Genomic DNA, 24,159 nt, shown 5'->3' with positions numbered 1-24,159 from the left:
TATCAAGATGATTTATTCGTGAAGAATTGCAAAAACAAAAAAGATAAACAAAAGACAATTCCTAGAAAGCGAAAATGCATTCTAAATATCTTAAGGAAAATTAATTTACATCAGATTCACTGTCGGTAGTTTTAAAATTCGAGGATCCTTCCGTGAGGAAATTTTTTTCCCGAATATAACGACGGGCTCGAGAATCAACGAATAGCGAATTTCTTTTCCATTGTAGGATATTTTCTTGAGGAGATCATATCAGCCTTGCGTGTCTCTAGAGCATGGCGAGCTCGCAAGTTCAAATCGAGTAAAAAATTTAACGATCCCGAGTGAGCGAATAGGGAACGAGACGAGAGTCGCGAGATGTTCCTCGCGGTTCTTGCGCGAACATCCGTACATGTTGCCTTGAAAGAATCAGCCGGGGTAATGTACCGGGTATACAACTCTCTCGCGGTGTATTATGGAGCATGTGTCTTGCGGCGCAAGTTGGGCTTTGTCATATATATTGTAGGATTAAAGGCACGAAGCGACGAAATGAGGACACGAGAAAGATAGCTTATAAAAAGTGTTACAATAAACCAAAAAAAGGATATCGTCGTAATATATATAGCATAGAAATATATTATTTTAATGGTAAAGAAACGGGGCAAGATAATAAAAAAAACTAGAGTTATACATCACGCTGTACGTTATACATACTATGAAATATATAGCATAGAAATCTAAGATATGTAATATAATTAAAGTAGGTTCCTCTCTATCTTCATCGAGCGGAGGAACCTCCTACCTCGTTTCGGAATCGCCAACACTTCTGATATAACTGCCCGCAGCAGATGATACAACGAACACGTGTGATTCATGTATGGGTGGAGTCTCAACGTCTCTGCTTTTGTTTATTCCTCGTTTCACTCCAGGATGACGTAGAGAGAAAGGCGTTTTGCTCGTGAGCAAAAACTTGGACAGGCCTGATACAAACAAACGATTTCACTTTTTCTTTTAGCCTTTATACAATTGAAAATAACTGCTGTCGTTTCTTCGAAAAATATGTTAGTTAAATACGTCAGCTCTATGGAATTTTGATTGAAAAGATATTACATTGCTGAAAACAGGAGCTGAAAACAGTACAAAGATAATTGTGGTATCGCGTCCCTAGATAATGAAAATGTAAATTAAAAGAACTCGAAGACAAAGAAGAAACGGAAGAAAAAAGAGAAGGAATGTCTCAACTTGTCTGTGTCATTTTTAAATTTCTCTCCTCCACTTATTTTACAAATAAAACTGTGATGAATGAATGATGAATTTAATGACAGACGGTGAATCACAATATTTCTTTTATATTTAAAATTATTGTAAACAAATAAATTATTCTTTTAAAATATAAAGTGTAGTAAAGTTCACTTGTTTTTAATTTAACATGTACATGTGTGTGTATATGGCAATTTCTAATAACATTTTTCAAATCTCTGATATCCCCAAGTTCGACTGTTCTCATCTCGCAATACAGAGCAGAGATACGTCCGTGAATGAGTGAATGCATGCGAAATGCCCGGAACGCCATGTGTTCGTCCGAGACGGCGGATATAACGCACGCCCGCCCACGGAAATGCGCTTTTTGACGAATCGCCCGACTAATTCAGTGGTTGTCACCGCGTACGCGTAAGGATTAATGGCGACCACCTAGCCGTACCCGCCGAGAATTCCTCGGAATTCTTCGTTCCCTCCCACAGTCCAGAAAAAAAGCCCGGAGAACCCTCGCTGCCTAATTGGAACTTTCGGGCCAGCGATAATGACGACAATAATAGAGCTTTAATTTACTTTGACGACTTTGCACGCATTTTGCGAACAAGACAGCTCCCTGTTCCTTTTTTTTTTACAATTTCTTACGATGCGACATGACGTGCAACTATACCTCACCGGGGGGAAGGTTTCCTCGAATTGAAATTTTTATTTTGTAAAGTAAATGACGGGCAATAATGCGTTAAATTATGTCGCTAAATATATCGTTAATGGTTAGTTTGGATGATTACAATAAATTAAAGATAGTGTTTATTTTTTAAGTCATGAATATTGTATAAGCAATGATGAAAAGTCCAATTATGATGATCCATCCATGGAGAATTCAAACGGTATATAAATGTTGTATTGCAATATATATTGATATAAAATATGAACGTTGTGGTAATTCATAAAAATATATTAATTTTCTTTGAGATAGATATTTAAATTATTATTTAAGAAATAATTATTAGTTCTTTACTCACCACATGTTTCGCTTTTTACTGTTCTTTTCGTCTCGATATGGAACTAGTGGCGCAATCTGGTGCTAGCATTCGAAACTAAGTGAGTTCAATTTTGATTCATACAAATGCTCTTACCACTTCACGGTAATATCAACATTTTCTTTAAATTTAAAATTTTCTATATATTATTAAATAAAAGATAATAAAGATAATGTTATTGATGTTTACAGAAATAGTTATTAACAATGAGATATATTTCTTCAATAATTCTATCCATCATATTCACAAGTCTGAGGAGGACTCTATTCAGAGTCGAAACTAGTCACGTCATCTTTACATCATTTAAGTAGAATTTAAGTAGATATATTTTTTGTAATCTTATTTTTTAATATTATATATTCGTAGTTTTAAATTAAATATGTCAACATTTCTACAATTTAATCTTGATTTGACTCTCAATTTTATTGTTTATGATTACTGTTTATATAGAGAGTCCTTGTTATTTTTTCAATTTAAAAGATAATATCGCAATAATTTAATTTAGCTTCCTGATTGTCAAATAAAGAGATAATGAGAAATTTGAAACTTCGATATATAAATTAATCGTTTAAGCAATATATTTAGATTTGTATTTGTTTAGCACAACAATTATAATAACATTTGATTGACTGTGAGTTTGTTATGACCAAATAACTATGTATTGATTTAATTTATTATTATTACTCGAATTTTACTGCTAACACATTTCAGATGAGAAATTCAGAATTAATATCGCGAGACCTAAAAGAGAACGCAAAGTATTCTTGAAGTATTGATAAAAATATTTCTAACATCCTAAAGTATAACATTTCACATTTTAGTATATTCCAAAATATTTACAGAGAATGTAAAATCAATATTTAAATGATTAATAAAATATTCCCTTTTTACATAAACCATATGTGTATTGTTCGGCATCGGAGAATATTTCACATATATTCTGAAAATTATAATTCTCTCAGGAAAATATCATAGGTCCTGAATTAATTTTTAAATGAAATTATACTGTCAAGAAATACATTTCATTTACTATATGAAATGGAATAAAAGACGCGGCATTTCGCCCGTTGAAGGTGATTCTAAAAGAGTGAATTATTTTTCATTTTACTTTTTGACGTTGCATGTATATATACATGTATATATACAGTATTGACTCTCTTTTACTTTATTATTTATCATATTTTAATTGTAATCACGCATCTGTTGGTTAGTCTATTATTTATTTTTTATTTTTTACTGCCGATGTATATTGTATTATTGCATTTTTGCTGTTAGCCGAGTTTAAAAAGTATTAAGTCATGCTTTTATCTACAGCTTTGTAATAACGTGTAACGACGATTTCATGGTTGAGATTTTTATCATTCTTAGTTTTCACAATAGAATGCACGTAAATATACGTAGAGTTTGAGTTGAGTTTTTGTTGTAATTCTATTCGTTGTTACCTATTGAATAGCTTAAATTTAAGCCAAAACGCCCGGTTTGTTTAACATTGTGTGAATTTAAAAGGTTGTTTTAGGTCGTGCATTTATTAATTATTAAAGTATTCTTCTCATAGAACTGTGCACTCCTTATTATGCCGACTTGGAATACTCCTTTTTAATTTTGATTATTATTTGATTTTGGAATTCTAGAATTACTTGATACTTTTATAGGAGATAGATTATTTTCTTTTTTGCATTACTTCTCGTATAAAAACCATTCTTTTGGATTTTTTAGTTCGTCGTTTTAACAACATTGATTAAAATATAAATAAAAAAATCTTATGTTAAAATTCGCTTTCATTAAGACAAAATTTTATCTGTCTGATTGTAAGTTGCTTCCAAGATTAGGAAACAACGGCTTGCAGACTGACCCTGAAGATCGATCGACCTTCGTAGCTGGTCATGATCGGCGATTGCATAGTAAACAAACGCGGAATGCGTCGCAGGACGTCGACGACGCGAAGCGGAGGCGGTGGAGGCCCTGACGAGCGTGTCGCCGAAGGCGTCCTAGAGGCAAGAGGATCGTTTTTCTATTTCGGGCTCACGTCTCTCGATGACGTCACACGGACGAAAATATCGTACGGTTAGGGAGGTGCAGTCCGCCTGTTGCGCGGTCCAGGTCTCGATCTTTCCCGGACTCGCCCAAAAATTCTCGACCCCGTCGTGAATCCGCAGTAGTCTCTTTAGCTAAACGAGAGAGACCGAGAGAAAAAGGAACGTATAAGAACGCGGTAGTCGGTTGCCGTCGCGGTATCGTGCATCTTCGAGGATCTTCCTCCGGGAGGGTGTATAGTCGCGATCGGAAACTCCTGATCCCGCGAGAAGTGGTCGCTCCAGAGATCTCGCCCACGCGTGATACCCACCTATTGCAGTCCTATCGGTCTAGGAGTCTGTCAGTGGCGTATCGTGCACGTCCTCGGGAGGATCGTCTTTGGAGAACGAAGTGGACGAATCGGAAGTACACGAGCCAACGTGACTACATCGCCGCCCGAGATCGACGTATCGCGACAGCGTTATTAAGGGTAGGAGTAAGATCATCCCCGCTGCAGTGAGAGAGGACGCTGAGCAGGATGCCCGGCGCCGGTGGTCAGCCACCGCAAAGGACCACCTTTCGACCGCCGTGGGTTAAGGATGGCCCGAACCCGTTGCCCATGCCAACCGCGCCCTGGACCCTCAATTCCCGTAGAGACTCTAAGCCGAAAACTGAGGAAGTTCCGGCCTTCACCCAAGTCACCTTAAAGGTGGGTGGAGAATTTCGAAGGATTGATGACGTGACATCTTTTTTGTGATAATCGCGAGATGAGTTACTACAAGAGAAATTCTCTTTCTCTATACGGAAATTTTCTGGAACAGCTTTGTTGTAAAATGTCAAATCACTTTAATAGCTTTATGAAATATTTTTTTATTTTGCGATGGATTTCGGGAATTGAACTTTTTCAAGTCTTTGTAGAATGGTAAAAAACCGAAAGAATAAAAAGTAGGGAAATATCCACACACACATAATATAATTTTATAATCAAACAATAGTATTTTAAAACAAATTAAAAAAAATATTGAATAATTCACCACACTCTCTCTCTCTCTCTTATGTATAAATTACAAAATAATAAATTGAAGAAAGCCATAAATATTTAGTCAAACACGAAAATCGCAGCGTTCATATGTTCTGTTTCTAACAAAGATAGGAGTTGTATATACAACTTTCGCAGTCTTTTTCCATTGAGGTATTAGGTTTCAAAGTCAGCGGACTTTACTGTACTGATCATGATATTAATAGTTGGCGTGGGTGTCTTGCAACGGGTAAGCGCGATAAACATTTCGGGTGGCGTAAAGTTCCACACGATCTGTTGTATGCAAACAGTACTTTGATAGTCCACTCCGATTTACAAACTCAACGGTACTTTATCAGTTCTTTGCAGAAAAATTCACGATAAACTAAACGAAGCGTTTTTATCATTACAGGGAAAGTGGTCATATTCAATATTAATTTCCAAAATGTGATTCTCTATCAAATGATTAAATTAATGCAAGTTATAGGTCGTACAAAAATGCGTTTACAGTCCACTATATGAAATTATGTATAATCTCTGATATAAGATGTTTTATGAGAGTAGTGTGGAAATTACACATCCCTGAGATTATTCTACATTATTTCTTTATTTTCTTCTGCGGATTTTCACTTAAAAAAATTCTCAGGGTTACTTTCAATCTCCTGGCGACAGGCCACGTAAAATCGCAAGGTTGATATCTAGTACGCAATCCGTGCGAAATACGCGATATTATATCGCTATATCGTCGATCATTTTGGATATGTCTTAGATTCAAAAGAACAGATTAAATTCAGATGACAAAATTCATCATTAGTCGAGATTTGTTTCATTACATTAACTGCATAATTCTTTATTAATTTTTATCATCACACACACACACACACACACACACACACACACACATACGCGATAAAGATAAAAAATTATTTGTAAGTTCTCAGATTACCTTTTTCAATTCTTGATTCAATAATTTTTTATTTAATTTTAAGTCGTTTATCATTTATACGTGATGATATCGTTAATATATCATTTAGAAGTTTAATCATAATAATTATAAATTTAAGATATGAGCATTTATTAATTGCAATCGATAGGATCATTGTAATTACAACGACGGAATAAAAAACATTATTCGAAAAATTGCGGAGCATCGCAAGTAGTTCATGGCCGTTCGTTAAAGTCTTCAGATCTGCTGCACGTGTTTGTCAATTGCGATTTCGTTTTCCCGACGCAAAGGAAAGTGAGATCCATCGTACGCGTGCCCGCATATAAGCCTCTGGGTCACGATTATTTAAAGAACACGCGTTTCTATTTCAAATGGTTTGCCAGCTGTGTCTTCCGCCAGTTTCTTAACGCGTTTATACCGCGATTTCGCTTGAAACATACTCGAAAATCGCGAACGTAATATCAGATATATATTAAAAACGGATTTCGTGGATGAGTAATGTTTTTGGCTGAACAATTTTCACGGAAACTCAAGAGAAGATAATAGATTCTCAGTCGAGAGTGGCCTAAAAATTGAACGGCAATTTTACGAGAGCTTTATTTTAAAAAGTGGAAACTCTTTATAAATGACGATCGTAATGTGACATCTCGAGCAAAATTCAATGTGGATTATTTAAAGCTGATAGAATAATGAACTCTTCGAGACTTGCCAAGAAAATTGTTTCGATCTCTTTCTGTCTTAAACAATCAAGAGAAGAGGAATGGAGGAAGCACGAGTCTTTCTTTTTCTATTTTCAATCGCGACTATTTTATGTGAGACGTGCGACAATTATTCTTTCGTATTCTTCTTGGCGTGACGCGATCCTAGAAAAAACAACATGGAAATAAACAGCGCGAGAAATTGATTTGCGTCGCGAGATTGTGACAAAAACATAAACTGTGAAAAGACGTCAATACCAGTAACTGCAAAAACGTAAACTTGATTCGTTGAATTGTGGAATTCTTATCGGTGAAATAAAAATTAAAACTATATTTAACACAATTTTTACTAAATTAATAATAGATGTTAAAATAGGATATAAAAAATAAAAAATATGTAATAGTGAAAAAAAATATATAATACTTTCGTAAACAAATGTATACAATATAAGTACAATTATTATCATATTATATATGCATATAATTATTATCCGCACATAAATATTTTTAAGATTGATAAATATTTTGGTACTATTGACTAAATAAATTAAAATAAATAAATGTTGTCATTCTATTCATATTATTAGGATGCTATAATATAATTAATCAAGTGTTTCTCCTTCTCGGTCTAATAGAGCGTGCCAAAACCCGCAGAGCCGGCAGCACCCTCGTCAGATGGACTACCGCGTAAACAAAGTAAAATTACGATAATACCGAAGCAGCCGAATGAAAAGATCAATGAAAAAATCAATGAAAAAATTCCAAGTGGCCGACCGGTGCCAACGAAGCCACGCGAGAATGGACGACAAGAGCCAAATTCGAGACCACAACTCGAACGACAGATCCGTATCGAAAGATCTCGATCACGAGGTGACATTATACCACTCTCGAAGAGTGAGAGCACCACAGGTACGAAAGGCGATTACCGCAATTTCTTCCAGTAGATTCTGTCATTTACAATGACTTTTCAGATTGTCAGTTAACTCTCTTTTTCTTGATTCTTTTCATTGTTTACTGAGATAAGAAATATTTTTGATACAAGACAGATGTATTACGCGATCAGGTAATAGAATATATCGGATATTTTGTAAAGACACAAAATTAAGAACTAGTTTTTATAAGTAAATAAAGCAAAGCGAGACTTATTTAATAATTTTTTTATGAACAAATAAATCAGATGACATGAATAAGAAATGTAACAATATAAATTTATAAAACATCACGAATACTGAAAGGATTAAACCTGACATATTCACAAATCTTTTTCTTATTTTAATGAAATTTGGAATATATTTGTGAAATAAGTAAAACTAAAGAACACACATATCAGTAAAAAAAATCTCTTAATTTATTATATAAAATGGAAGACATACCAGCTCACTCTATTTTATTATACAAATAATGATATTTATACATTGTGTAATATCACACTTTTTTGAAATAACAAAAACCTTCTTATCAAGGTGCACCAACTTTATCGAAGAGCTCGTCGCGGGCGAACTTTCCGCCACCACCACCCCCACGGCCGCCGCCACCACCACCCAGTCGTACGATTCTCAAGGACCTACCGCCTCTCAACGATAATCAAATGCAAAAGCTGGATATATTGAAATCCAGGCCGAGGAAACGGCCTGATTGGGCTAGCATGATGAAGGAAGTCGAGAGTGGCAAGAGGCTCAAACACGTCAAGTGTAACGACCGGAGTGCGCCTTTGATCGAGAGGGTGAACAAAGTCACGGCCGATCCAGCAGGTGATCGTCGAACCTTCTTCGATCCTCGTCTGGTGCCTACGGGGCCGTATCTTCCCCCCCTATAGAAAGTGTCCTCTCCTTAAGAAGAGAAATCGTCGTAGAGAGAAAGACTGTGCTTTGCGGAGCTTCTCTTCCTCCGTTTTTTTCGTGCGGTCGTTTGAAGAAACGTTGGCAACATAATACAATTAATTGGATATACAAGCAGAAATTTTTATTGACATAACACGTCCTGTCGCGTTTTCATTTGTAGCGCAAATAGCCAGCAGTATTGTTCTGTCGTTATCGTCCCCTCCCTTTAATGTTCCCGAACTACCACTACCCCCGCCGATAGGTGAGCCATCGTTTATCCATTGTTAAACTGTTGGACTAATTAAACTGTTAATTGATTATTGTTGAATTAACTGGTGTCTTCATGTTTGTCAATATGGGTTTACCAATATTCCGCTCTTCCTATTTTCTCCCGTCCTATAAATGAGCAAAATTTTTCGCTCACCGAATTGATATCCTCAACGAGAAATGAGAACGTCATTCAGAGACGGATGTACTTATCGTACTTGTTAAAATGTATGTCGATGCGTTAATGGTTCTCATAAAATTCTATATGACGCGTTTGTTAAGTTGAGCGAAGTATTTTCTATACTAGAACACTATTTACTTATTATTCTTTAGTCACAGAGAAAATTTTAAAAGAAACAAGGTGACAATTATTATCAGTATTCATAATTAATAAGACGTGTAACGATTCATATTTTAAGACAAAAAACACGATTTTCCAATTTACATATGTCTTTAATCTTGTCTTTTAGAGTTTTTTTTTCTAATGTATATAATGTAAAATAATGTAAAACTATTTTTTTATACTCTATTATGTTGCGTAAATGTATATATTTTTTGTTTCTACACAAAAGATATTACGATGGTATATTAAATATTTTGTGTTTATAAGCACTTACTATTAGTATCTTTTCTTAAAAGGCAATGGAGAGTCAATAAAATATGTATGTTTTTATGCTGATCGATTATCTCTCTTTGCTATATATAGGCAAGGCCCACTTCGTATTCGAATCCGAAAAGTCGAATATGCACAATCAGCTGCTGAAACAGATTCAACAGGGCATAAAACTCAAGACTGTGAAGACGAATGACCGCTCAAAACCGATGCTGGAGGGACTGAGGAAATTCCGACGACAAATGACCATCGAGGAACAAATTCAAAAGGCCGAGGAGGCGCCTGTAGAAGACGTTATTCAAGACGAAATGGATGATATTGATGCCGTTAGAGATGATTTGCAAAGCACTAAACAGATGCTCGCGATGGAACTTAGAAACAAAGAAATCTTAGAACGAGACAATAAGCGATTGCAGGTAATTGGACTGAAACTTGATATTTGATATTTTAGGAGAGGCTTTCAATAAAGTTTGTATTTACTTTATCCAATCCTACTTAGGATTCTATTTCTTATCTAAATAAGGCAAATTAATATCGACCTGTTCGGATGAGGAAGAAAGATCGAAGGGTTAAAGAAATAGTTAGCTAGAGATCATTTCTTATAAAATAATTTCATGTGCAGGCAAGAATTTTGAATCTCGAGGCAGAAGTAGAACATATGAAGTTACAAAAGAATACTCAAGAAAACAAACAACAGGATGAGAAACTCACGGAATCTTTGAGGCAGGAAATGCAGCAAGTGAGAAAAGATGCAGAAAAAGCGGAGGAAGAATCGGCCATCGCCGCCGAGGAAAGAGATAAGGCTAGAAACGAATTAGAAGAAATGAGAAGAATGTATGCAGCGTTAGAAAAGCGTATGAAAGCTGGTGCGTGATTAAGAATATCCGCTTTGCTAAAAGCTAGTGATTTATGAACTGCGTACTCTTAGCTTTTTCTATAATCACCTTGAATTAATCACTTTCCAAACAAAACCTTATTATCAGTTCCAAGTAAATCACATCCATTTTTATGCTTTATAATTTTATATCAACGCTTCTCAGCAAACATCAACTGACAATAACATAATTATTGTTAATTATAATTTCTCACTTAACAATGTAACTGTAATATAACAAATGTTCTACTTAATAATTATGTTGCGCCGAATGGAAAATTGTAACTAACAATTATGGTAGTTGCTAGAAATAAGCTTATATTAATCATATTTCTTTGCTTCGCTTTCCTTTGCTTTGCTTATCAGAAGAAGAGCATACGCTTATTGAAGCTGAATCGATGGTGGAGTTAGCAGAGGATTGGGAAGACGTAGGATGGTATAATGTTGCAGGAATGGCACTGGCTGGTTGTCCAAGCGCGAAAGATGTAGCCAAGATTGCGTCACAAAAGAGTATAGACAAACAGGATGTTCGCAGCGCGAGCGAGGAAGAAGAGGAGAGTACAGAAGAAGAAGAAGAGGAAGATGAGGATCCTAAAGTAGGAGCAGAGAGACGTGCACAAAGGGAGATCAAGCTTCTCACTTCAAAAATTAAGAATTTTATGTAAGTGTAATGAAGATCCATACAAATCACAATAAGCGATCGTATCTATAAATCTATAATACATTAAATAAGATAAATATCGAATATTTATCTTATTTAATGTATTATATTATAAAAATTATATAATAAATTGTCTATAAATAGAGATAAAGCTGTGAACGCCAGGAAAGAGAGACACGCGCTGAAGGAGCAAATCAAACAACAGCAGAAATTATTGATGGAAGAAAAAAAGAAATACAAGCAGTTGCAGAAACAAGTGGACAAGATGGCGAAACTGATGGGGGATACCGACGACGAAGAGGAAGAAGTAGAAGAAGAGGAGGAAGAAGAGGAAGAGACGGAGTCTGAGGAAGAGTCGGAGTCTGAAGAATCAGAAGAAGAAGAGTCTGAGTCTGATGACGATCAAGCACCTATCGAGAAGCGCAAAAACAATTTGCAGGTGAATTGTGGGCGAAAAGATCACGATTGAATTTCTAAACTGCGTTCTTGAAACTGTGTCTGTCTCTTTTTCAGAAACGTGTGACAAAACACGAGGGACGACTGGCAGCCTTGAAAAAGGGCAACTACCTGTTGAAAGCGCAGGTAGACAGGATTAAGGATAATTTAGTGAAGCAGCGAGAAGACAGTCTCAGTCTGCAGGAGGATCTTGATTCTGTCTTAGCCGAACTAGGTTAGACTAAAAAAACAACATGCAAAGAATATATTTCCAAAGCAAAGATTGTATCGTATGCAAAATGCACATATTGAAATATAGACAATTGTATGTTACACATATTTTTTAATAAATTATTATTATTGATCGAACGTGAAAATTCTCGTCGTAACAGCTTATTGAGAAAGCGAATAGCTTCGATGAAATAAATACTACAATATACGTCGTTTTTATTAAAAATTGTAGTTGCAAGATGTAAATATTCAAGCCAAGGACTTGAAACATTTCCTGGCGCTTTGAATATCGATTGATAAACGAGCTCGATTTTTTCAATTGTTAAAATCATGAACCTGCTGCTAATAAAATAAAATGTATGTATACCTAACAAATACACTTCGCTATCGCAATAAAACCAATTGTTTTATTAGTAAAATAAATTGTGTATTTATAGTGGAATAATTTGTTTTGACAAAGTATTTAGCAAACAAAAATTTGTGTTTTTAGGAAATATTTTTGTTCACATAACTAACGGAAGTCGATACGAAAATATGCTAGAGAATCGTAAACTGCGCGAACTATACGAACTATACGAAGTATTAAAACTAATTCTATATGTCACACTTTTGTCTTTGCGAAGGTAAATTTAAAAAATGCTTTTTTTATTTCAGAGAAGATTTTATCCACGTTGGATGACTCTGAGTAGTTATTTTAATACACAGTCACACAAGTCATTAATAGATTTTTGCGTTAGTTTGTTTTCTCCCTTCATTTCTTCTCTTCCTTTTTATCTTTCACGTTATTTTTCTTTTGAAATATAAGTATTACAAATATAACGGCTACATAAATCAAGTATTGCTCTAATTTTAAACAAGCTAAATGTAGATATCTGTATATAATTTTCAAATAAAAAAAATTATCTGTATATCAAATTCGCGCAAGTTTCAGAGAATACGTGAGATATATTTATACTTTTGTTTGAAAAATTCTTTTGTAAAAACAAAACTAATCGGACATAAATTATTTCTTGAAACTTTTTTGAACAAAATTTTCTATTCTATTTTAAACTATAAAATTTAAATTGAAGAAATTAAACGAGAAAAGAGAGGGGAAAATCAATCGCCTTTTACAAATAAAAATTATATTTGGAAATCAGAGATCATTATGACTCTTCATGGATTACATATATTATACAATGTCTTATCGTGACGATTTCGTTCTTATTTTAAATTGCTACAAACAATTTTAATTATATCAAGAAAAGAAACAAGAATGATCGAGTTTTGCGCGCGCGTGTGCGCACTTGTGATTATATTTTCAGCGCAAAAATAGTAACGAATAAAACTCGTGTTTGAAACAGTGTTTGCTATTATAATACCTTTTTTAAAAATATTATGATATAAACAATCTGAAAACAATGTTTGCTATCATAATACCTTTTTTAAAATATTATGATATAAATCATTTGATTACAACGAATTTGTTGAACGCATTGGAATACAATAAAGAAAATAGATAATTTCATAAAATGCACGATGGCACTTGAGTCAGTATCTAATTCACTTATCATTTTTGTCTTTACATGATATCTTATTTAGAATACTTAAAGAATACTTAAAAAGGGATGGAAAGGAGAAAAAAGAGGTACTGAAATGAGCATATATATAAAAAGCAGATATATATACATTGGCTTGCACAGAACATCACGAGATGACATCAGGTCGGAAATAAAAAAATTCAAAGCATGTATATGCTATCTTCGATTATCACGTAAAATCACCGAACTAATGTTACGAAACAATACAGTGGATTTTAGTACATATGTTTCGACGCATGCTGCGAATAAGTGTATATACGAGTATGTGTATAATTACTGACATTGTTTTTGAATTCTTAGTCGAGATTTGCCCAAACACTCGTGCAAAAGAAATACTTATTTTCACATATGTTCTAGTTTCACAACTTATGTGAACAATGATTCGACAGAATTTCTACATTAATTTTTGTATACTTTTTTCTTTAATATGACATATTTTTGAAATTTGATGCTACATAACATTGAATAAAGAAAAAAATATTAATAATCATTAATATCTTTATAAAATATTTAAAGTATAAAAGAGAAAGAGAAAAAAAAAATAATAATCAAAGAAATCATTATTTTACAATATATCTTTGCAAAATTTTGAGATGTGATTAAGTAGGATGTAATAAAAGATAAATTCAAATATATTTACATATACACATCCGTAGTTTATAATATGTATCTTGTGTGTACGTGGACACGAGAAATATTTCAAATTAATGGAATGTCCTTTTGATGACAAATTCTAAGTCAATTTTCCAAATTAAACTATAAGATGCTAGATAAAGCGCAAAACTTCTCCAATTTAACAATTTAATAATAAAATTAAAATTTAAGCTTTACTTATAAAGAGATAAAAAATTACAAAATTGACGATACAATAAATACTAAGATTTTCTTCGATATTATTGCAAAGGAAAAATTCGAATAAATCAAAGCATTTATTTTAAAATGATATTCAACAGTTTTGAAAAATATATAAACATGGTATATTTATGCAAATCACACGATCAAATAGATAAATATTTACAATAAGAAAAATGAAAATATTAAGACATTCAAGTTGTGAAGAAATCGTTGTTAAAATTGTGTTCGGTCTTATATCAATAAAAGTAAATGTTATCTGAATAGAAATTCTATTACTATCACATCCTTCGTGTTACACTATAATATTCGTCATGTAACATAATCTAGAGATTCTCTCATGTAAAATAAACAGTTGCTGATCGTAGCATAATGTACTGTTATAGCATTAATTCTTTGCAAATGATGATTCTTACGCGATGATAATCGGATGCACTGAACATTAGTTTGCGTGTAAGCGCCATGCTTTTTCACGTGTCCATAAAATCGGGTCTAACTTTCTTCTTCTCCTCCACCAGCTTAACGTCTGTTACATGTAAATTATGCTCGCTCTTAGCAGCAAATTTGATGACAGCTTGCGTCGATACTTGGGTTGTATGTCGCAGATCCAAGCGTTTTAAGGCTTTACATCTCGCTAGATGATCAAGAGTCGTTTCAGTGAGCAACTTGCAATTTGCTAGGTTGAGCGACGCCAGATTTGATAGCGACGTCAGATGCGCTACTCCGGAGTCGGTAAGTCTGCCAATCGAGGAGAGGTCTAAAGTTTCAAGATCCGATAATTGCTGGACTATATATCTCACTCCTCGATCTGTCAGATCGCATCCGGCTAAAGACAGATTCTTGAGATGTTTCAATCGTGATGTTTTATCGATAAGGCCAGGTCTTGAGTCCGTTGGAGAGTCCAGAATTTCTTGCAAAACAGTATCATTCAAAGAGGTAACATAACTCAGATTCAGCTTTTCTAGTGGCGGACAGCTACTACTCTTCAGGGCACGAACACCGGCCCAAGTACAACCCTGAAGAGACAATGTCCGTAACTGCGGTAACCTACTCAGCAGCCAAGCTAATTGCATCTTATTAATGTTGGTCCAGTCCAGCGAAAGATACTCGGGTTGTCGGCGGACAATAACCGTCAAGTGTATGGAACGAAGGTTATAATGAGACATGTCAAGTTTCTTCCACAGACTGGGATTTACACTGTATCTCGCCCAGGTACGGCAAACCAAGGCACAATTAAGCAGATCCTTTATATCAAGGAATCTGAATACCGAAAGCACTGCTGTCTCGTTATATATCAAATTCTGTTCATTTTCGCCATCCGTTTCTTGAATAGGTGGTGGCGGCGCAGGCCTAACCACTACGTGTGGCTTCACTAAAGATCGGCTGCTCGAGGCAATCAACTGCATAGCTAACTGAGTACGCTGCTGAGTCATTCTCTGTTCACCTTCGGCTGGCTCCCTGGGCGAATCGTTCCACGCCTGAGGAAAATAAAGCACGCGAAATGTATACAGCAACGCTCTATACAACGCGGCTTATGCTTATCTAGAGATTGAAGCGTAAAAATACGTAAAAATTATTCTAGTGTAGATATAAAGCTGTGTTTTTCATTTGGTGACACAAATCGACAAGTGTCTTTGTTACTCTTTGAATGTCAAGAAAGATAGAATGAGGTTTGCGTCAACGTGTGTCACCAAATAAAAAGCACCTAAGATTTTTTTATAATTTCTATGCAAGAGAATTTACATACATCGTTAGGATCAAGTCTCGATTGTTTACTCGGTGTCATAGCCCGTTCAGAATCCGTCGTCGGTGCTGAGGAAGCCGCACTGGATATTGATAATTTTCGCGTGCGACCCCTTGGGTGACGTGGCCGACAATCTAAGTTCCGACCTCGTTCAAAACACTCTGGACATTCCCAACTATTTGGCAAATCATCGTTAACGGTTATCTCCTTGGAATTCAAACCTATACATTCTGGATGTACAATGTCGAAGCAGATTGAACATTCCATTAAGGTAGATGGTGTTGTGGGGAAGGATTTACCTGTAAATATTTAAATATTCGATTTATGAGAGGGAAGGGATATACGAGGTGAGACAACAAAGTTCCGAAAATAATTTTGCTCCGACAAACTGACAACATTGAAATCGTTATTTCCTATCTTTCTTACATTGCAGCTCCTTTACATGCGAAGGACAAACATCGTAAATTGTTTCAGTTATTGGACAAGTTGGTTAATACAAAGACGTGTTGACATGATAGTGTCTCGCGCCAAGTGAATGCGCGCGCACACAATTTTTTTCATATATATAATTGAAATCATATAAAAATTTAAAATATAAAAATTGTTTAATTTATCAATATAAAATTATATTGTAATAATAGTTTAGTAATAATAATATTATAATACAGTTATTATAACAGTAAAAAAAATTTTTTTATAGTAAATAAAAGACTCAAGATATATAAATCTAGAAACATATTTTTAAAAAATATAAAATAAATTTATTGTAAATTACACATACCAGTCAACGGTGCAGGTGGTTGTTTCCAACCATCTAAACGACAGACTTTACAGGCTGATGTGACGGGAAGCATAGGTCTAAGACATTGACGCATGAGACATGTTTGTTTAGCTCGACCACTACCGCCAAATTTGACCATATCTTGGCAAAATACGCATTCTCGACAGTCCTGTCTAGTGCAAGCCTCACACTTCTTACATCTAGTGCGTCTCCTACGTGGAAACGCTCTCTCGGACTTGTCTGAGTGATGTCTCTGAGATTTTGCAAAACCTTTTCTCGCAACTCTCATGCGTTCCTGAAAAAGAAAGCAAGACAAAGCAAATTAGATAAGAGGTATTAAATGTTTCGATTAAATTTTGATTTAATATAATGAACGATAGATACCCTGTCAACAATGGTTAAGGGTGGTGGTGGAGGTAACACAGGATTGCCCGTCACAGCCGATTCTGGATTATCATGTCTATGCTGCTCTACCAAACATCGAACATCATGAATAAGAGCAACTGGATCACGCATTAATTCTGGAACGTTCTTCTTAGTTGATGGTAATGAATGCAAATACATTACTATAGATTTTAAGCCATGTAATTCGAAATCTGTCACATGTATATGTTGATGATGTTGTGGGACCAAGTGTTGTCGTTGTGATTCAGATATATCCAAATGACTTCTACCCAACAGTACATGTACATATCTCTCGAGGACATACCTGTGGAGTAATACATAAGGAGACTTTAGAATCCACAAAACAATATTTATATTATACTTAATAATATAAAATACAATTTTTATTCACTCTTACCATAACATTTCTGTGAAGAATGGATATCGAAATTTTTGTGGTACTTTTGTATGCTCCTCTACTTGTGCCACTTTTAATTGCATTTCTATACCAAAACTGTGAAGAAAATTTCCACCAAAGACCAAAGAATCCTGAGGAGTATATACCGCATGTATCCAACCAGTTGGTATAAACAGAGTCATACCAGCTGTTAAACTTATCCTCCCACATTTGTCTACCATATCACCAAAGAATACATCTGACTGTTTACCACTCAACACCCACTCCTGATAGAGAGTCAAGTTTTTCTCAGTGGGTGGAATTAACCAAAAGATTTTACCACCATGCAGAATATGATACCATACGCTTGTACCACCAAAATCAACATGAAAGTCAGTATAACAACCTTTTACTGACATCAAGCAATACTTCTGTACTTTAGGGTACATCATATCTTCTAGAAGATTTGTAGATTCCACCTGAGACTCCTTTAGATGCCTTGGCCATACTACATCTACCCAATCTACTTGTCGCACAAGTGAAGGCGATTGTACATAATTCTCTAACTTGGTATGACTAAATTCTAATGAGATCACATTCAACAAGCGTTCCTTGTTGGGATCCTCGTAATACTTTTGCCATTCTTTCATAGTCATATCTTCATTCTTCTGAGTATTAACGTCCATAACATCAAGTACTCTCTTAGAACCTATTGTACAAATATTATTAATGTCTATGGAGCACTATCCTCTTTTCACTCATATTTGAGACTTACCAACACAGGTTCTGACGTCGTTGACAGAAAAGTTGGAGCTGGGTACTCGCAAGCCCAATCCAGACTTATCCTTGAACAATAGTGGTATCTGCAGACCATGTTTCTGCAGGTACGTTAGATTCAGCTCCGGCCCAGTCATCTCGCGGAAAAGGCCACTGAAATTGCTCAAGTCATACCTCTTGGCCTCAATCTTCTCATCAAGCTGAAAAGTCCTGCGACCCTCGATTTCTTCATCGCCTATGGTCCAGTCGTCTGTGTACAACTTTCTGGTTCGCTCGCGCTGTAAGATGACAACACGGTGTAATGAGACAACACGTGGACCATACCGTTCGAGGATTACTCGACGCGGTATCATCGCCGGCGTCGACGTCATCGTCGGCGACGACAACGTCTAGCCGAATTCGTGCATGCTCTTTGTTTACCAATTGGCGCCTCTTCGGCAGCGGTGCGGAGTCGTCGGCCATTGCGGACATGCAGTTAGAAACGTATCACCGGAATCTCATCGAAGAACACAAGTGCCACAACGATGAAAACAAAACAAACTCACGACTCACGTTAGAACAACTGTATACGATCTGTCGTATATTATTTACATGTTAATCGTAACGCGTCTGTGACGCCGCGCGAAAGCACGTTCTTCACCCGTGTATACTTTCACTGGGTAACAGCAACGCCATTTTCCTGCCGGCTAGTGTTGCCAACTTCTTCGCAGTTCGCCCTTCCTATCCCATTTCCGACTGTAAGGGCCTCTTTCACCAACGCCGATTAATTTAGGCTGCGGTCGAGTTGCCACTACGAATGCTTTGAAGCGTTTCTTGATTGGTCAATTTGTAAAATTCTTTCTTTTGATTGGTCAATCAAACGCTTCAAAGCGTTCGTAGTGGCAACTCAACCGCACCCTATCGACGATTACTCCAATGGAATTGACCAATCGCATTTATCATTTAGTTTTGACGACGGACTCGATTGGTCAATTCCAATGGACTAATCGTCGATTAAGTTAATCGGCGTTGGTGAAAGAGGCCCTAAGGGTGCCGCCACATGGAGCGAAAATTACAACAGAACGGAACAGTGAGACCAATCAGAACTCTGCAATCATTAATCTGCTTTCCTTTCTGTGATTGTGATTGGTCTCACTGGATCTCACTGTTCCATTCCGGTGTAATTTCCGTTCCATCCTAACTGAGACAGCGTACTTCTGATTTCTGAAGACGCGCATGTGTATACAGTGCACTGCGTTTCGTGCTAAATGGTTGAATCTTGAAAAATCGAAAGCTTCAGAAAGCGTCTTCAGAAAATCGGACATCTAATCCTCTTTCGTCGGGGAGAGGCCGACAAAAAGCCAGAGAGAAATATTTCCGCGTAAAATATCGGTTTGATTGACGATTTTGCGTTTGTTGAATTAAGTCGTGAGACTCGTATAAATAAATATAATACGTATTTTTAGTTACTACAATCGTCGACTTATAACAATGCAATTCTAATTATAATATTTAAATCTTTAAAAATTAAATGATTATTTGATAATAATACTTCAAAAAAAAAATGATTATACCTATCCTCAAAAATTTAAACCTTTATAAGACTTTAAATGATATTATCTAATATAATATATTACTACGAAAACTAACTGCGATATATTATGAAATGTGCCAGTTCAAAGTGAACATACATAATTAAGTGTATATTTTCTCAATTTAATAATATATTACCACGAAAAATAACTGATATCTTTTAAGTATTATAAAAGTACTATTTATAATGCTTTTTTAATATTCAAAATAAGTGATTAATTGACCAGTATTAATATTAAATTTCTCGAAGGGTTTAAGTCTTAAGCCGTAAGAAATCAATCAATTACGATTTCGTGGAGAATAATCGACTATGATTCGTCCATTTCTTAACTAGCTTAAGGCTTAGAACTCTCTATCGTAGATCTGTGGTAATTTTACAATGTGTTCTTAATTGTTTCCCGTTTCTTGCTGTTTGTCTTTTGTCTTTTGATCAAAAAGGCAATAGTGGGCAAGAGATAAACAGCAAGAAACAGAAAACAAAGAGCATATTACAGAATTACCAAAAAGGGCGGGAAAACATCGACGGAAAACGTTTCGCACCGATAGATCATAGATCTGCGCCTGCGCAGGTCGCTTCAGCCGCTTGAGTCCAGTCGTCCAGTGTCCGCACGATGCTAGCTAGAATTTGGTTCGAATTCTCGGACCGGGAAATGTGTAGCCAATTAATTTGCCGTGTTTTCGTAAAAACCACATACTGATTGACTGCACATTCAGATCCAAGAACTTGGACCGAGTTCTAGCATCGTGAACACAGGACTTCAAACCGCTATATTCGTTCGTGTCGCGACGCGCAATTATTTCACCGAGCGATTCCGCAATTTTCGTTTGATTTTTTTGTCAAAAGTACTGTGTGTAAACTCAAATTCGCGTCAAGAATTTCGAATGTGATATTAGACGATCTCTGCATTGCGTAATCATCCTTTTTTGTGTTTTGAGTGCAACAATTAGCCTTTTATGACGAGAGGATCTATCGGCTGGCGTCAAGAATTTTTCGGAAAACGGTGAGTGAATAATCTATCTTATTACCACGAACACCACGAATCAACGTTTATTGTTATAGATGAGTGTTTTATAAATATTTTCTCGCGTTGCAATATCAGATATCTGCTAATAAAATATAACATATTTGCATACATATATATGTATATATATGAACATGTATAAGCGCGCATATTCGAATACATTTTCCGAGGCCAAGTTGATTGCATTATATATATATTAAATAAAAATTACAAAAGAGAATAAATTTACTAGAATGTTCATAATATCATTTATCAACATCTGACTGGCTCTTGTAATTCGCTGAGCTTATTGTTACAAGATTAAGTGTATGTATGTACGTACATACACACACCAGTACTACATTATACAGCGAATACTGCGGAGCGATTGCGTAATAAATGCAGTCGGGTTTCTTTTTTTTTTCAAACTACTCGTCGGACAAATATAAATAATTAAATATTTCGCCGAGACACGCTGATGCGTGGATAAAGTCCTTGGTCGAATTTTGAATTAACCTTCGGAAGATCCGTTCTCGTCGTTCGGTCGGTAAAGAACTGCGCGTTTGATAGCGCCAGTCGGTGCTTCAAAATTCAAGGCATTAAAAAATGGCTACAACCATGGAGATTGACGATGACGATTGTGATCTCCCGACCTCCAGCAGTGGGAAAGGCGAAAAGAAACGTTTCGAAGTGAAAAAGGTAAGTGTCGACATGTGCATATAGATTATATACGATCGATTTCGCTTACAGTTGCCGCGCAATGTGAAAACATAATTTCTAACCTTATTTATGCTTTGTCACTCCGCTCGGCTTTACGGCACAATCTGTCTTTGCATTGTTTACTAAGGCTTGATTATGTATGCATTAATGTTTTCAAATTTTAACTTTAAGTGAGGCTTATACTCTCTTCCTCTCTGTCTCTCTGTTGGTTTCAAAACGAAAAAGAGAGAGAGGGAGTGGGTGAGGGGGAAGAGAGAGAGGGAGAGTTTAAACTCTCGCTTAAGTCGAAGTAATGTTGGTGCAATTAGACCTAAGTCTGATTTTGTCTATTTCAGTGGAACGCAGTGGCATTATGGGCCTGGGGTAAGAACTATCGAGCATTACTACTATACAGTCTTCAAAATATATCATAATAGTAAACACAGTGATAGATCTACTAATGTAATTTCTTACATCTTTTAGATATTGTTGTGGATAATTGTGCTATTTGCCGTAATCACATCATGGATCTATGCATTGAATGTCAAGCAAACCAGGCCTCTGCCACTAGCGAGGAATGTACGGTAGCCTGGGGTGTATGTAATGTAGGTTTGACAATATTTTGAGATATTAGGCTGTCAAATTTTTATTTAAATCTTATTGTAACTGTATTTTTATTCTTAGCACGCCTTTCATTTTCATTGTATTTCACGCTGGCTGAAAACACGGCAGGTCTGTCCACTCGATAATCGTGAATGGGAGTTTCAGAAGTAAGTAGATTAGTAGAGCCTTGTTTATTATGTACACATTTTGTAACATGCATATATTTGTTAAATTTTTTTAAGTATAAAGTTAAAAATATTGATATATTAAATTTAAATATGAACAGATATCTTTAATAAAAAGTTTAAACCTATTTTTTAGTTTGTAAAATTTTAAATAATAAATTATAACTCAATTTTTTAATACTTTAACTTTTTATATAATTATTTAAATATATATATGTATAACAATTTTGTCATTTTTGTTTACAGGTATGGTCATTAATTGGATATATTCACTGTACAAGTCAGATTTCTCTTTGTTATTCAGCCATTTATGTTAATGGCATTCAAAAAAGAAAAATTGTTTTTTTTATGGAAGATGTAATCTTTACAAAAAGGTGATAAATGTATAAGTAAAAGGGAAAGTGTGGCAAAAAGTAAAGTAAAATATTTCAAGTTTTTTATATTATCAGCACATCAAATTTCAGTGATTGTAAAGCTAATTCAGATTACAATTATCATAAAATTATATTAAATATGTAATTTATAGATTGTAAGTTTTATCTAATAAATAACGATTATAGCACGTTTTTGATGATTTATTAGCATCATCTCTGATCATTTTTGAAATGGTAATCTCAATGAATCTTACGATATTGCAAAATAAATTATCTATCGATGAAAATAATTCTTTGTATCATTTTTGTGATTAAATATATGAGTACGTTTTTAAACACTTACGTTTTGTCATTCATTATTTTTGGTATATATTTTTTATTTAATTGTAACTCTGACTAATCCGATCTTTTAAAGATTTCATCTAGCTAAAGTTCCATCCTGTTTTTCCGCTGCACAAATATGAAGGGAATGTGAGGTGAAAGCGGTACTCTCTTTTTATCTTTAAATTACATCCTATACTCCTACCACATATTTCTTTTTATCCGACAGCTTTAATTCTAATACGAATCCATTTGAAAAGAATTTTTATTAATCTTTTATACGAATCAAAGAATATATTTTACGTGAAATAAATCTTTATTACCCTTAATTATTCACAACTTTGTTTAAACGAGATATCATACAACGTTTATAATGTGGTTTGCCTTAAGATGTATTAATAACAATGACATTTATTTAATATAGTTCGGTATAATAGATGTTCATTACGCTCAAGGCGATTCCGCAAATCCGCTCCTATACGGATACGTAGCTCCTTAATAAGATATAACGGGCACCCATCGTCGTTCATGACGTCATGTCGTAAGGCCGATCGATCGTACCAAGATCATCTCTCGAATCCCTTTTCCAGTTCTAGGGCATTCAGCAGGAGACTGGCACAGGGCAGGCAATACTTATCAGGCAGGCGAAACCGGGGGTAGCCCCGTCGAGCCGGCTTCTAATCTCGGCATACAGCGAAAATTACATCTCGCAGGATGGCCGGAGGAGGGAGAATCAGTCGACATCCGCCTGGAGAGAGCAACGGTAAGCTTCTTCCACCTCGATTCTCTGCCTCTCGTCTGGCTCTAGATCCCGCCGTCTTATTCGTGTGCGAGATGGAAACAAAAAAGGAAGAAATAAAAAGAGAAAAAGAGCAATCCGCACCTGTTTTAAGAGAACTTATGAATAGTCAGGCAAGGGAAGAGAACCCGGAGTGAGATCACCCTCAGTTCGAATCCCCTCGAAGAAGGCGCGCACTTAAAGGGAAGAATCGTGGGTGGTCCGGTCGATCGATTGATCGGATCATTGAACGGATTTTATATTA

General features: G+C 35.4%; 3 protein-coding genes across 3 annotated transcripts; 2 read left to right on the top strand and 1 right to left on the bottom strand.

The window, feature by feature from the left end:
• The first annotated feature begins 4,402 nt into the window (after positions 1-4,402).
• LOC108782646 (glutamic acid-rich protein) lies at positions 4,403-12,464 on the top strand. The gene is made up of 8 exons (XM_018550955.1): positions 4,403-4,992; positions 7,581-7,854; positions 8,409-8,696; positions 9,739-10,061; positions 10,268-10,511; positions 10,970-11,180; positions 11,325-11,619; positions 11,694-12,464. Exons 1-8 carry the CDS (start codon positions 4,822-4,824, stop codon positions 11,853-11,855), a joined length of 1,968 nt encoding a protein of 655 aa, XP_018406457.1. The 5' UTR covers positions 4,403-4,821; the 3' UTR covers positions 11,856-12,464.
• A 2,046-nt stretch (positions 12,465-14,510) lies between these two features.
• LOC108782653 (Lysine demethylase 2) lies at positions 14,511-18,946 on the bottom strand. Its single transcript, XM_018550968.1, has 7 exons — positions 18,782-18,946; positions 18,360-18,639; positions 17,606-18,293; positions 17,188-17,512; positions 16,804-17,098; positions 16,026-16,321; positions 14,511-15,756 (listed from the first exon to the last, which is right to left on the bottom strand). The coding sequence occupies exons 1-7, from the start codon at positions 18,830-18,832 to the stop codon at positions 14,749-14,751; spliced, it is 2,943 nt and encodes a 980-aa protein (XP_018406470.1). The 5' UTR covers positions 18,833-18,946; the 3' UTR covers positions 14,511-14,748.
• Positions 18,947-21,540: 2,594 nt separating this feature from the next.
• Roc1a (Regulator of cullins 1a) lies at positions 21,541-22,824 on the top strand. The gene is made up of 5 exons (XM_018550982.1): positions 21,541-21,633; positions 21,990-22,017; positions 22,117-22,238; positions 22,318-22,403; positions 22,668-22,824. The coding sequence occupies exons 1-5, from the start codon at positions 21,541-21,543 to the stop codon at positions 22,678-22,680; spliced, it is 342 nt and encodes a 113-aa protein (XP_018406484.1). The 3' UTR covers positions 22,681-22,824.
• The last annotated feature ends 1,335 nt before the right edge of the window (positions 22,825-24,159 follow it).

This window comes from Cyphomyrmex costatus, unplaced genomic scaffold (genome assembly GCF_001594065.2).
Source record: "Cyphomyrmex costatus isolate MS0001 unplaced genomic scaffold, Ccosl1.0 scaffold132, whole genome shotgun sequence".
Lineage (NCBI taxonomy): Eukaryota > Metazoa > Arthropoda > Insecta > Hymenoptera > Formicidae > Cyphomyrmex > Cyphomyrmex costatus.
Note: the sequence above shows the minus strand (reverse complement) of the source record. Positions and strands in the feature narration are given on the sequence as shown.

What these genes read in the sequence shown, in the direction of transcription:
- LOC108782646 (XM_018550955.1), top strand. Translation starts at nt 4,822, where the DNA reads ATGCCCGGCGCCGGTGGTCAGCCACCGCAAAGGACCACCTTTCGACCG. An exon ending in TCACCCAAGTCACCTTAAAG is followed by an intron (nt 4,993 to 7,580) that starts GTGGGTGGAGAA and finishes TCGGTCTAATAG; the next exon opens with AGCGTGCCAAAACCCGCAGA. An exon ending in AGCGCAAAAACAATTTGCAG is followed by an intron (nt 11,620 to 11,693) that starts GTGAATTGTGGG and finishes TCTCTTTTTCAG; the next exon opens with AAACGTGTGACAAAACACGA.
- LOC108782653 (XM_018550968.1), bottom strand. Translation starts at nt 18,832, where the DNA reads ATGTCCGCAATGGCCGACGACTCCGCACCGCTGCCGAAGAGGCGCCAA. An exon ending in TGCCGAAGAGGCGCCAATTG is followed by an intron (nt 18,640 to 18,781) that starts GTAAACAAAGAG and finishes GTCATCTTACAG; the next exon opens with CGCGAGCGAACCAGAAAGTT. An exon ending in CGACGTCAGAACCTGTGTTG is followed by an intron (nt 18,294 to 18,359) that starts GTAAGTCTCAAA and finishes TTTGTACAATAG; the next exon opens with GTTCTAAGAGAGTACTTGAT.
- Roc1a (XM_018550982.1), top strand. Translation starts at nt 21,541, where the DNA reads ATGGCTACAACCATGGAGATTGACGATGACGATTGTGATCTCCCGACC. An exon ending in AACGTTTCGAAGTGAAAAAG is followed by an intron (nt 21,634 to 21,989) that starts GTAAGTGTCGAC and finishes TGTCTATTTCAG; the next exon opens with TGGAACGCAGTGGCATTATG. An exon ending in TAGCCTGGGGTGTATGTAAT is followed by an intron (nt 22,239 to 22,317) that starts GTAGGTTTGACA and finishes TTTTATTCTTAG; the next exon opens with CACGCCTTTCATTTTCATTG.